This window comes from Platichthys flesus, chromosome 7, assembly GCF_949316205.1.
Source record: "Platichthys flesus chromosome 7, fPlaFle2.1, whole genome shotgun sequence".
Classification (NCBI taxonomy): Eukaryota; Metazoa; Chordata; class Actinopteri; order Pleuronectiformes; family Pleuronectidae; genus Platichthys; species Platichthys flesus.
The window spans coordinates 8,467,344-8,481,213 of NC_084951.1; the positions used below are offsets into that span (position 1 = coordinate 8,467,344).

The 13,870-nt window shown below is 40.9% G+C and overlaps 1 protein-coding gene across 4 annotated transcripts in view; it reads left to right on the forward strand.

Annotated features, from left to right (window-relative positions):
- The window catches only part of mib2 (MIB E3 ubiquitin protein ligase 2), a 41,150-nt gene extending 30,894 nt beyond the window's left edge, over nucleotides 1-10,256 (forward strand). For all 4 annotated transcript variants that reach the window (XM_062392454.1, XM_062392453.1, XM_062392452.1 and 1 more), the window contains exons 14-19: nucleotides 2,686-2,812; nucleotides 2,962-3,222; nucleotides 5,969-6,147; nucleotides 6,270-6,463; nucleotides 6,570-6,635; nucleotides 7,444-10,256. In XM_062392454.1, coding sequence (XP_062248438.1) covers nucleotides 2,686-2,812; nucleotides 2,962-3,222; nucleotides 5,969-6,147; nucleotides 6,270-6,463; nucleotides 6,570-6,635; nucleotides 7,444-7,685 — 1,069 coding nt within the window. In that variant the 3' untranslated portion in view covers nucleotides 7,686-10,256. The remainder of the gene's footprint in view (nucleotides 1-2,685; nucleotides 2,813-2,961; nucleotides 3,223-5,968; nucleotides 6,148-6,269; nucleotides 6,464-6,569; nucleotides 6,636-7,443) is intronic.
- Nucleotides 10,257-13,870: the final 3,614 nt, after the last annotated feature.

Consider the following 13,870-nt stretch of genomic DNA (forward strand, 5'->3'; position numbering starts at 1 on the left):
ACAGATTAATAGTATTTTTAAGGGGTTTAGGGATGATTTGTTCCTCTGCCTGTTTTTTTCTTCCTGCGCTGCCTAAATAGATGGTTGCTTTACACTCCTCAGCTTTAAAGGTAGAAAGACCATCCATAAAGTATATATTTTATGTCTGACCTCATACTACTCTGGATCTCCTGTCAGCAGCTGTGACCCTCTGTAGTTTTTTCTGACAGAAAGTTGAAACTGTTCTGTTTATTAGACTATGTATTTATTGTGGGGAAATGGAAAAAAGGGTCTAGAGGCCAAGTTCGCTAACAGTCCTGGGAAAGAAATGAAACGAGGCAAGCGGCCAGATTTTTTCCCGACTTCACAGAGGAAAAGCAAATGGATGTAGAGGATGGTTAGTCTGTTTACTGTAAGTTTACTTGGCTGGATTTCTCCCTCTTTTCCTGTAATCTCAACTACTCAATGCAGCTTTGCTATCTCCTCACTTTCACCAGAAGCACTTTGTCCCCCTATAATTTCTTCTAATTCCACAACATACTAACTATAATTATACACAAAATGAAAATTCTTTATTTTCAATGTTATTACCATTTATAGAGGCATAGAATTGGTACATTTCTTCAGATTTGATCAGAGTTCTAGCAAATAGTGATGTTAACTCCCAAAATAACCGAATGATGACATCAGTCTCCACAAAAGTCATTAGCTGTCTACCAAAGATGCCCTCTGGCTGTTTTGTGCGAAGCCATGTTTGCACAAAACTGCCTCAAAACGTCAGCCCAGGTCGGAATATTCATGAACACGCTGGAGTAATGATTATGGAAATGATCCAGAGGAGTGAGGCGTTGTGGGTACAGCACACAGTGTGACAACTGACAAGGCTGTTATCTAATCTGAGAGGCTTTTCCAGAGCAGCCAGGGTGAGCTGCTCTTTAAGTTAATTAATGTGCGTTGGAGACGACTCAGATACAGGAGCAATATTCCCCCATTTCAATACACACACACACACACACACACACACACTTACATCAACACTCTGAGTTGCATAGCAAGTACCAATGACCTCCAATACAGTGTCTCCCTTTTAGCCTTCATTCTCAATGAAGGTTATGGTGACCATATGTGAGTACACATGTGACCCAGCAGTCCAGTCCTCAGTACTGCATCATGCAGTGTGGCTCAGGGGGCAGAGTGGTTGTCTAGATTGTACTTGGAAGGTTCATTGTTCTAATCCTGACTCCATAGGAGTCTGTTTAAGTGTCTTTGAGCAAGACATTGAAACTGTATCTGCTCCTGAGGCTGATCAGAGTGAATGTGTGTGTGAATGAGTGATTTCAAAACCATATCATATTATTCATTTGGGTCATAGCAGAGTTTTCATTTTATGGTATATTTCAAATAACAGGTAGACTATATCAACTATATGCACAGGTCTTCCTCCAATGCATATAGTTGATAGTTTAATCAAGTAAGTATAACATACTTACAATGGAATATATAGTCTTGTTTTTTATTTATTTGAAAGAAGCTGTTTTCCTGTTCTGTGATGGAAGTCAAAAAGTGAACCTTAAGCAGAATACCAATAGCATTGTTTATGTGCTGTTCATGCTTTTGCTTCATTTAGATAATTATAGTTTAATTTGTGCAGCACCACTGTTTACAAGCAGTTAACTCCAGTAGAGCTAACACTAAAATAAATCTAATGTTCATAGAAAGTTTAGGTCACCTCACACTGAAGCCTCCATGGTGACGAGGCAGCTTGCTGTGCAGCCTCTGAGGCTGTCGGCTTCAATTTCACACGTCATCAAACAATCTCAGCGACGGAGCAGAGGACAGCTCAACAGTGCAGCCCTCCCTCGCACTGCAGCATCGGCCAGTTGCATAAATCAGAGAAAAAAAAGTTCTCATAGTCTCACTTTACTGATTGTGGCCTCATGATGCACTGCAACTGACCTTTTTACCCTTTGGCCAAACAGGACACTATCTCATTTAAGTAAGAGAAGAGATTAAGATTAAAATGTCTGATCTAATGTCCGCAGTTGCGTCAGGAATTGAGCTGCGATGCGTTGACGTGGTGTTTATTGCTCTATAGCAGTCTGGTTGAATACTGAAAATAATGGCAAGCTACGAAGATGGCAGTGATATGTTGTTATTTAGAGTTTAAAGCAAACATTTACATGGAACACTTAGAGGACACTAGAGGAGTGCAACAGAAAGGGCTGGCTCTTGTCCCCACGGACAGTCGTTCATCAGGAGGTCAGGTCAGGTGACTATATTTAGTGACAACTGTCTGCCTGTTGTGTCTCAGTGTTTACTTGTTAGATCCACTTGTTACTAGTTCTGCAACAGCTGCATCTCTGTCCAAGTTCATGTCGAGGACGCTGTGACACAGGATAAGCTTCGTATTCTGAGATGTTTACGTTCCTGTTGTACTGTCTGAACTTGTGTGGTTGCAGTCACTGTCCCTTTGTCTGATTAGGATTGTGGGAATAATACCAGACTGATGGGGGCAGAATTAACCTCTGTCATGAAAGGTTATCACGTTCGAACAGTTGAATTGTAACCTTCAGCAGCTTTTTTTGGAGATTGTAAAAAGCACCGGGGCAACTGTTAGATATAACTGTTGTTAATTAGGGCCATGAGTCATGAGGGCTGTTTTGCAAGCTGTCTAATTGAGTCTTGTGTTGTTTGACCCGACGGCAGGGCCACAGAGAAGATCCTCGGCAGAGCACGGCAGCTGGTGGACGTTAAGAAGGAAGATGGCTTCTCCGCACTGCATCTGGCCGCCCTCAACAACCACAGAGATGTTGCTGAGATCCTCGTCAAGGAGGTGAGCCGAGGACAGGAGCAAAACCGAGTCCTTTAAAGCTCATATGTCCAGACATCTTTTCTTCACTGCCTTTTTTCATTTACAATTTCTGGCACATGTTTTAAGTAGGGAATTTCAATATCTCTTATTCCATACCACCTCTTCCACAGGGACGCTGCGACATCAACATCCGCAACAACCGCAACCAGACGCCACTGCAGCTGGCAGTGACACAGGGTCACACCGAGCTGGTGCAGCTTCTGGTGGCCGAGGGGGCGGACGTTAACATGGAGGACGAGGACGGCGACACGGCCATGCACGTTGCGCTCCTCCGCCCACAGCTGGCCAACGTTATGCTCAGCCCCACTGTAGGAACAAGCAGCACAGAGGAGAGCAGTGAGGGCTGTTCCTCCACGTCGCTCTACTGCAGGGTGAGAACCGACAGGATGGCTGGGAAGTAGCATATTGTTGACCTGTTGTTTAAACATATTTTTCTGTTTTTAAAGAATTTAATTCTTTTTTCCGGATGTTAACAGGCCTTATTCTGTATTCACTTAAATTACAATTCATAATGGGAAAGAGTCATTAGTTGCCTATGACTCATTAATGCTGAATTCTGGGTAATGCTGGGACCTAAAAATGACATAACAAATCTTTAAAAAGAACCCACAGGAAGAAAAAGGGGCTAAAGTCACATCCTAAGGGACTAGGCAGTGGCTAAATAAAGACGGTTACGAAAGGAAGAGAACAAAATAACTTTCAAAGAAGAGTCAAGATGGAATATATTTACGCCTAAGATCGATAAATCAAGACTGAAGCTGGGAGGAGGGAATAATACAGTCTTAGGGAGGTAAATCCAGCTTAAGAGTCCGGTAAATAAGCAAATAAAGCATGAGGAGGGAATGGTAAACAGAATCTGAGGGAATGAGTGTCAGTGTTATTTGCTTATCGTCTTGGGGGTTTAATCTAGGATAAAGGAGCTAGTTGCCAGGTACACGATGGACTGAATGGAGTGAGTCAGGTGGGAAGACTTAAAGAGATGGTTAATTTAAGGGTATTGTGTAAACAGGATAACGGAGAGGGCTTAATTTAGGGGGAGAAAGTAATCAGATAAGAGTGCACTGCAGTGGTATGTAAGCAAGAAGCAACTTGTTGTTTCTTGGGGGAACAAGAGAAAAGAATCAAAAAGCTAAGTAACCAAATGGATTAAATTATTTTATTTTCTTAGAGATAAAATGTACCTTTAATTACATGATTTAAAAGGATGCACAAGCAAAAAAAAGCATGTAGGTATTTATTCAGACATGCCCTCTGGTAAATGTCAGAATAATGGGCTCCAGATGTTTCATATATCAAGAATGCAGCAGATTCTACGAGTATCTGAGTAGATCATGCAGGAGGCAGGACATAATGTGTATATTCCATTGGGGAGATCACAGGATATTGATACAGGCGTTGGTCCTTACTATGAAAAGCCCTTGAATCACACTGTTTTTCCAAGTTGATGTCTTCTTTGGCATCTTCTTCATATATTGCCCCATTTCTTCCTGAGATGATTGTATTGCTCTTGTTTTTGTCTGTTATTGCGTCTGTTGTGTGATAGAAACCTAATCATCACGAACACTCACAGTGAATCCTCAACATCCTGCGGTATTCTCTGTAGATTCTACTGAGAATGTCTGGCAACAAAACCTCCAGATATTGTCCAGAGCCTCTAACATTACCTCTTGATAATTGAGGAGATTATTCAGAGTTCAGTCCATGTTTGAAAACATCTTTACTGTGACTATATTGATATGGCAAAGATGGCCCTCAAGTCAAGATTTTTGATTAAAGTAAACTGAGTACAGTGTAAACACACATTGTGCCATTTTTCATCAAAGGATGTCGTGATCTAAGAAAAAGACCAATTAATCCAGGGATTTTAAAAGAAGACGTGTGGTATTATTTATTCCCACAGGCACAGACATCATCTAGTCTTTGTTGGTATTTTACTGCTACACATTAAAAAAAAACTATGGCAATTCTAATGTTTATTATCACAAGCGAGGATAAAGTTGTTCATGTTGATGATGCGCATGCAGAGCTTTTATGAAACCGAAGCTGCATGTGACTCTTCACTGGTGTTTACGAACATTACACTGAAATTATTGATTATCTTTTCCACCTCGAGACAGAGCAAAGAGCTGTCAACACATCAGGGACACATCATCACCTTATAGCGCAAATAGCACAAAGCAGCATTATAATACCATTAATTTGAAGTCATATAAGTAAGTTTGAGATCTGTTCATCTTTTCTGAAAAAAGCATCTGCGAGGCTGGTAGTGTGCACTAGGTTTACATGAGTCTCGCCTGCTGCTGGGAGCGGTGAGACTGAATCCAAACAGCAAAAGTTGTGGACTGTAAAACCAAACCAATGACCGAGAGATGCTCCGTAGATCTGATAATCCTCTGTGGATTCATGCTCTCATTATTACATGCAGTCATCTGACCTGTTGTTAATATAAGTATATTGATTAGAGCAGCTTTTAACACCCGCTAAGGGATTTGTACATAATGTGTTCACATTGTAACTGTGTCCACACTGTAATGATGATCAGAGTTTTATAATAAATAAACCTCCTTCCTGCTATTGAGAGACATATGCTCTTGTTTGGTTTTCATGATTAATAGACCTTGTCTCTCCGATCTGTGCTGCACTATAAATACTGTTATTACTCAGTTAGTATTAATATCATTGCACTGATGAAGAATGTCCTTTCTAGTCTACATGACCGCAAACACTGCAGCTCCACTCAACGTCTTGGGGACCTGCCAAACACGTCCACAACCCACCCACACAAACACATCCATCCACCCACCCACACCCACACACACACATCCACCCACACACAAACAGCCTTGAAGGTGGTCAGACTTAAGTGCTCAGAGCTGTTTTGACCACAGTCAGCAGATGAGATTTATCAGTGATGATTAGATTTGGGATCAACATTCGCTGGATTGCACTGGTTTTATTTCAGTGACCGCTTTGTTGTTTACATCGTTGTTGACACAGTTTTCAAGTCCGCATTTGCATGAGTGCTTTGTCTTATTGACCGTGTGTTTTGACTCAAACGATTTCTTCTGTTAATTCTCTTTCGTTCTCTCCTCCCTTCCTCATTGTGTCTATCCACAGCTGAACGCTTCAGGTCTTCTGGGGAGTACGGAGCTGAGCGTCGGGGCAGCTTTGGCCTGTTTTCTAGCACAGGAAGGGTCTGACATCAACTATGCCAACCACAAGGGCAAGAGTCCTCTGGATCTTGTGGCTGACAGCACAATGCTGCAGCTCATCAAGAGCTTCTCAGAGAAGCACAGGTAGTTGTCAGATTCTTTATACATATTTTGTCATATACAGTATATTCCATTGACAATGTAACGTGTAAAAAATGTTGCTGGGTTTTATGCGTTGTTACAGTGAGTGTTGTGTTGTCTATCAGGTTGCAGCGTCTGCAGGCCATCACATCTGGACAGGGCTTGAGCAGTGCAAGCCTCCGGAGGGTCCACACTACGCCCAACACCATGACCAACCTGGTTCTTCCCACGCCACCTGGGCCCAGCGAATGCCTCATCTGCTCCGAGCTGGCTCTGCTAGTTCTCTTCTGCCCCTGCCAGCACAGCGTGGCCTGTGAAGGTGCGTGATTGAGAAACATGGATCTGTACAAGCTCATTTTTATCATTTTTACCTGCCTTCAGAGTTCATGTGTGTGTCTTCGCTGACCTGGTCCTTTTCCAAACAGAATGCGCCCATCGAATGAAGAAATGCATCAAATGCCAAGTCACAATCACAAAGAAAATTAGACAAGGTAAGACTAAGCATTTTTATGTTGGAATGTAACTGCATGGACTGTCCTTCATGTTGAACTGTTGAACCAGGTTTAACTTTTGCATTCAGTCCTGTAATTGTTTAATGTTCATTCGTGAGATTTTCTTTGGTGATTTAAAGTTTTAAAGTCACCATTATCGTGTTTTAAACCTCTGCCAAGGAGTTTAAGTTTTGATCTTCTTTTGTTTGGATGATTACTCCAAAACACCTTAATTGATTTCAATGAAATTTTGTGGAGGGCTGGGACATGGCCCAGGGAAGAAATTTCGGCGCAGATCCAAATAATTGGATGGATCCAGAAATGTTATTTTTTAGTGTTTTCCAAATAGTTCAATCCATAGTGGTAGCAGATTTGACAGATTCTGAGTGACTGATTGAGAACTGTATTGATGCCACTACTGCAGATAATGAATGGGAAAAACTTCTCTGACTTGGGGAGATAGGGTATAAAGCTCGACGGACATATACTTTAAGATGGTCATTGCTGTTTGACACAATGTGAACAACGCAGAGAGGACTTTCAGGGCAGTGATCACTGGTCCTGATCAGGTATCAGTGAGACACAGCTTTGGATGGTATATTAAAGCACCTTTTTTTCAACAGCAAGACACTAATGACATTTTTTTTAGTCATACTATAGTTTCCATAGTACCCAGCCATATATGACCCAGTAGCTCAGTGAAAGAGCAAGGCGGTGTCATCAGAAAGCAGTAATCTACAGCTTTGTCTTAGTCTGTACATCCAGTTCTTAATTGACATTTACATTTCAATCCTTTACTCACACACAGACCAAACAGAGGTAGACTGCAGTCCTGGAAATGAGAACTCAGAGCAGCACAACCTGCTGGAGCAGCTGCAGTCCCGCTACCGGCAGATGGAGGAGCGGATCACCTGCCCCATCTGTATCGACAACCAGATCAAGCTGGTCTTCCAGTGCGGACACGCCTCCTGCATCGACTGCAGCGCTGCGCTCAAGACCTGCCCCATCTGCCGGCAAACCATACGCGAGCGGATCCAGTTGTTCGTCTGAACTCCTCTGTAGCTCTTACACGACCCAAACAGGATGTCGTTAGGGGATTGGAAAGAAGTATGGGTGAGGGTTGGGCGGGGAGGGGGCAGCTGTTACCGCTTGAAGATCCAGCGACCTGTATCTGCCTGTCGCACCCTCCTGCTCATGCCCACCACACGTATTCAAATGCACACTCTGCCCATGATGCTTTGCTATGAAACGCTGTGTTACATCTTCCACCGTTTGTTACATTCTCTGTAGTTTCCCTCCTGAGCAGCACGGGCAGGAACAAGTCGATCACTTATTTTTTGCCGTCAGTACTGATCATCCGTCGAGCTCAACAGGAAGCAGACAATGCGAAGCTGGGAGAAAAAGGCCCTCAGCATCTTCTTTACCACCACCTGTAATCTGTCCTATCTTTGCTGCTTTAAGTGGATGTCTGTTACCCATCATCCTCTCTGGCTGTCTGGCCCCTTCTGTTTACAAAGCTGCACAGAGTCAGCCCCGTGTCCGTGCCGCCTCGGCCTGTCCTGTGAATTTGTTTGCTCTCATTTGTATCAATCGCTTAATAATCAGTGTTAGTCTCTGCAGAGGGAGTTGGTATAACTAAAGGCTCTCTTTATATTCCCCAACCACTCGCCTGTATGCAAGGGGAAATACACACTATATATGCATGAGTATATGCATATTGTAAAGCTGAAAATGACTGTGTCGTCATGGGTGATTTGTCGTCGTTGTCGTTGTTTTTATTTCTCTCTGGTTACATTTGTGGTTTTTAATGTACCGATAAGTGCAGGTTTTTATTTATGTGTGTCAGGTGGTTTTACTTGGTAATGTCCTTTTCTCAGTTGGTGTTTGCTTGGCAAAAAATATTATTGTTTCTACTGAAATTCACCCCAAGCCTATGTCCTCTACTCAGGGTATCAAATTATTGAAAGCACTTGTGATATCCATGAAAGGTTAAAGACCCCCCCTCCCAACACACACACACACACACACACACAGACACACACACAAACAGTTTGTCAGATCATTTTGGTGGAGGGTCACTGAAGGAAAAGGTCATTGATAACTAACCCTATAGGTGATGGAAAAAAACCTTTTTATCAACCCATAACTATTGTTTTCTCTCATTAGTGAATTGAATGTTTGCAGATGAGTTTCTGCAACAGAACTGCATTCTACTTCAAAACAATACAAAATAAATTACCTTAAAACATCCCAGAAGCACCACTCAGCTCTAACTCTGTTTAATTTTGGACAGAAAGAATTGTGTTAGTCTGTCCGTCTGTCCGTCTGTCCGTCTCTCAGTCTGTCAGTCAGTCATTCAGTCAGTCAGTCATATGACTGATGTTGAGTCCCATGTGAGCACCAAGCTCACCCTTTCAAGGAGGTCGCTCAAGTTTCTGTTATTTATCCACCAGACGTATTGTAAGATAGAGAATCAGAAGGGCAAAAACATGACACTGTTGTGTTGCATCTGTGGTTCCTTGTTCTTAGACGAGTTAATTCAGTATAAACCCTGGTCCCTTCCTTTCTCCTCTGGAGTAATGGATTGTACATCATCCTCATCCTTTCTGTCTTGGTGTGTTTTCTTGAAGGGCTTATGCATATGAAAAAAAAATGTGTATTTTAATCATTTATTTAATTTGAATTTTCTATAATGAACTCCAGCAGACAGGAGTTTTTGTATTTTCTTTTTGGTCTTTGTTAGATCCCAAACTTTGGGAGAGCCAATGTTAAAGATGTACATTTGAATGTCGAGGGGGAAAAAATGTATCCTGTCTCACTCTGCCTTTTTATGTGTAAAAGAAAAGGTTAAGGAGAAGGAGTCATGTGTTTACCACAAGGTTTATTTTGAGGAAAGAACTTTTACATCAGTGCCAAATAGCATGAGGATGTGCATGGGCATGTACGCCCGAATTTATCTTAAAAAAAACCCCCTGCTAAGCTCAAGCGAGGGTTCTGTAACTCCGGCAGTGTGAAGTAAACTAAAAGCAAACTTTAAACGTCAATGTTTTGTTACAAAACTCTGCACACCTGGTTACAGTACTGACATTAGCGGCTGAGCTAATGGCGTTAGCTGTTGTGCTCCCAACATCCTCATGCTCTCTATGACAGGTGACCCTACGCTCACTTCCAAAATATGATCAATCCCATATTGTTTGCAGCTATTTACAAGTATATATATATCTATAGATATATATCTATAGATATATATAGATATTTATGTTTTGTGAGACATCAATCGAGCAACGAGTTTCTTACAGAACTGGCACCATTTTAAGGATCTGTCCACTGGTGTTCTAAGATGATGGATTCACAGGCAAAAGGCAATAATGTTTTAGAAAAAGGGGGAAAACTTTTGAGTTCTTTTTTTCCCTTCCCCTTAAAGAGGCTGCTGCAACGGCTGGATACAATTTATGTATAAACACACAATAAAAGCAGCAAACGTTACTATTGGTGTTTGTACAGTTCAGCTCTTGGAGTTCTGATGTTGGCCTTACTGTCCATTCCTCCTCTGTTGGTGTTTTTTCAGTTGTATTCTGTACAAAAATATTTTGCAATAAATATGGAACTGTTTTCTAAGGACCTGGTGTCGAGTTTGTAATTGTAATTTTGAAGCTATTTTGAAATGATCTTCTAAATGTCGTCCCACTGCAGACGAGTCACATGAAATAAAAAAGCTTTGACTCATGAATTGCTTCATCCCACTTTAACCCCTGTGTTACTCTGCTGACCCACCTGAAAACATCATGTTCATATCATACATTTGATTCTCCGCATCATCAGTGGTGTCTCTTTACTTTGATGACTGCTGAATATCTAAATAAATTATTGACATTCACATTATTAAGAGTGGTTTATATTCCTTTCTTTGACATAAATTATTAACATGATGTCCCAACCATTTGGTGATAATATTTTAGCGGTGTTAACATTTAGGATGCTGCACCTTAAAGATGTCTTTGATCAAATGTATTCAAACTTTCTATAATGACATTTTGGGAGAAATAAATGAATATGCTGATATAATGATTTGGGGATTTTCTTATTATTTACAGTGTAAATTATAATCCTAACATTTCTTGACCTGTTTGGGAGTCACTTCCTCCTCATGCGTTTCTCCACAGTGCAGGTAAACAGCAGGTGAGCAGGTTGTGATTTCACTAACCCGTTTAGACAGGCTGGTATCTGTGCAGCAGTCTCCTACTGCTGCGTGCCACTTCTCAGTCCTAATTGTCTTAGGGCTCAGATGGCTTTGGCATATGACTCAGCGCTTTAGCAGTGACGTCCTGTCTGATGACAGGAAGAGAGCTCTGAACACTGGGAACAAGCACAGAGCCACTGTGCCCTACCACCAATGTGCTGTTTATATATATAGTGACCTGTATTAATAGGTTGTTCTGATACACAGCACATGTATGAAATTGTGTAAGCACATTGTTTATTGAACTTTTTTTTGTTCAGCAAAGAACTTGTGTATTTCTTTATCTTACACATATTTGTGTTTATCCATCAGAGTGACACAGTATGTCTTCATGACCAATGTACTGGCCAGAATAAGCTAAATGATGTAGTTGTAGGTGTGATTGACAGCGAAATAAATCAATGCGAACACCGTGACAGTCATGTTCACTGTTGAAATATGACATTGAAGTTAAAAATGAAGTTTCCTCCTTACAATTATGTGAAAATGTTAAAATGCCCAAACATTCAAATCAGTTTGATTTTGACTTAGAACTTCAAAATGTTGCTGCAGCTGTTAACATGTTTGTTTATATCAACAATTTCCCCAACATTTTTGACATAGGCTACTGAACTATTTCAAACTATTATCCAGGGTTGTGAATATTATCATGCTTTAAATTTGTTTCATAGTTTACACTCCAGTATCCATCTACATGTATGTATCACTGTATACATTCTGTGTACATGTACTTTCTTTTATACTGCTCTACTGTTTTCAGCTGTTTCTATTGATCTCTTTGTGATGTTAATGCATTTTTACACAATATAACCTCCAGTTGTCTGACACTAAGCATTTACCTTCTAAGCTTGTGCTGTTTGCAGGTCGAATGTGTGTTGTCCTCAACATGATGGGATGAGAGCGCCATCTAGTGATACAAAACAATAGACAGACATTCAGATCACACCATAGACTGTATTTGAAGGATCACACACACGTAAGCGCACACAAACACACACACACATTTCAGGGAAAAGTAGGAATTTAATCATTGTCAAAAGCACTTAATTCAAAGCCCGACACAATGAACTTATGGAGAATGTTGATGAAACCAGAATTGGCTATTGTTGAATCTGTAGTACAGAAGAGGATTAGGCCCACTGTGGAAAAAACAAGTGAGTTCTGAGTTTAATCTCAGAATTCTGACTTTTTTCTCAGAATTCTGACTTTTTTCTCAGAATTCTGTAATTCACGTAAAGAGAAACAAAAAGTGATGGTTTTTCTGAGAAAAAAAAGTCAGAGATAACAGTCACCAAAAAAGTCAGAATTCTGCGAAAAAAAGTCAGAATTCTGAGATTAAAGTCAATTCTGAGATTAAAGTCAGAATTCTGAGAAAAAAGTCAGAATTCTGAGTTTAAACTCAGAACTCACTTGTTTTTTCAACAGTGGCCCTAATCCTTTTCCGTTCTGTAGAGACACGATTGTTTATGTAAGTTTTTGTCAGCTTCTGTGAATTTTATAATATGTGTGTTTTACTCTGATTACATTTCTGCATTTTGTGAACGGAGTTTGGCCAGAGTCAGAAAACTGACTCAGGCAAATGAGAAGCTGGATTTACAAGAACCACGAGGCAATTTAATCATTTATTCCACAAGCCACTCTCCGTATTTTCACATAAATTTTTCATGCTGCATGAGACATTTTGGATTTTAAAAGTTGGTCAACGTGGAGGCTCAGCACTGTGTAGCCTTTACTCCAGGGGGCGCACTAGTTAACAGAACTGCTCCCTGATCTCCGTGTGAGCTGAGGCTGCCTCCTCTCACTGACACAGTAGCTAATTTTCTCCAGTACTTTGCTCATATGTCAGTTTCAACATTAACTGCAGAGCACGGTCACGTCAACTTTTATTCCCTTCAAATTAAAACTATTGTTTTCTGCTTGGTTTGTAGTTTATTTGTCTTCATCGTGCGGGAGCTGACCTCTCACTCCCTGAAAGATCAGAGACAATCCCTGGATTTGATAAAAGTAGGTTTAGATTTCGTTGAATAAAGTCACACTCGGTTTTGTTCAAGTGAAAAAACCACGGAGTTTCGCTCAGCTTAGAAAACAAATCATGAAGAGTCACGTATTTTAAAAGTGGGTGTTGAAACATTTGGACAGGATCTGGTTGTTTTTCTATTGTTATCATAACAAAGAGTATGTTCCTATAATTTCACAGGGATCAATTGTTTTCTGATTCATAAAGGAGAGTGGTCTCCTCTGCATGATATTAGATGATATTGCAGATTGGATTGTTTATTTGAAACTTCTAGGTTTATTTTCCCTTTTGTGTTCTGTCAAGATAATAAGCAGAAACCTTGAGTTAAGTTTTATGAATCTCACACAGATTTGTTTCTACAGTGGACAAACCAGACACTGGCTCTCGAGAGGAACTTTCATATTCTTACGTCACCCGAGAGCCACTGTAGCTTCTCCTGTCGGCCTCTAGGGGGAGGCTGCTCAGCTCGGTTCAATATGCAACTCCACCGCTAGATGTCACTAAATCCTTCACACCGAGCCTTAACTAAAGACCATGAATATTGAAGCTACAAACAGGGCTCAGACATTTCTTATGATTACACGATTGCCTGGTTACTGGTGACTGTTATCTCTCCAGTTTTGTTAACTATCTATCTGATAAATTCTGTTTATTTTCCACCGCTGCAGTTCTCCAGACACTCTTTTCAAACATTTCACGTTTCAGAAAATGCGGCAAACATTTCAACTCCCAGCCACAGAAACCCCTGTGTCCTGATTGTGTGGTGCTAACAGTTCATGGGCTTGATGCAATAACGATGATCAGATTCACTGGTTTGAATAACAGCTTCCATATCTGGAGCGTCGACCTACGCGGATGACAGTGATGCTATGTTGTCGCTCCTGTCTGTTGGGTTGTTGTATTGCTGGTTGGTAAGCAACATTATGCAAATCGTATATAATGGATTTCAGTGTCAGGAAAGATTCCATTAAAGAGGTT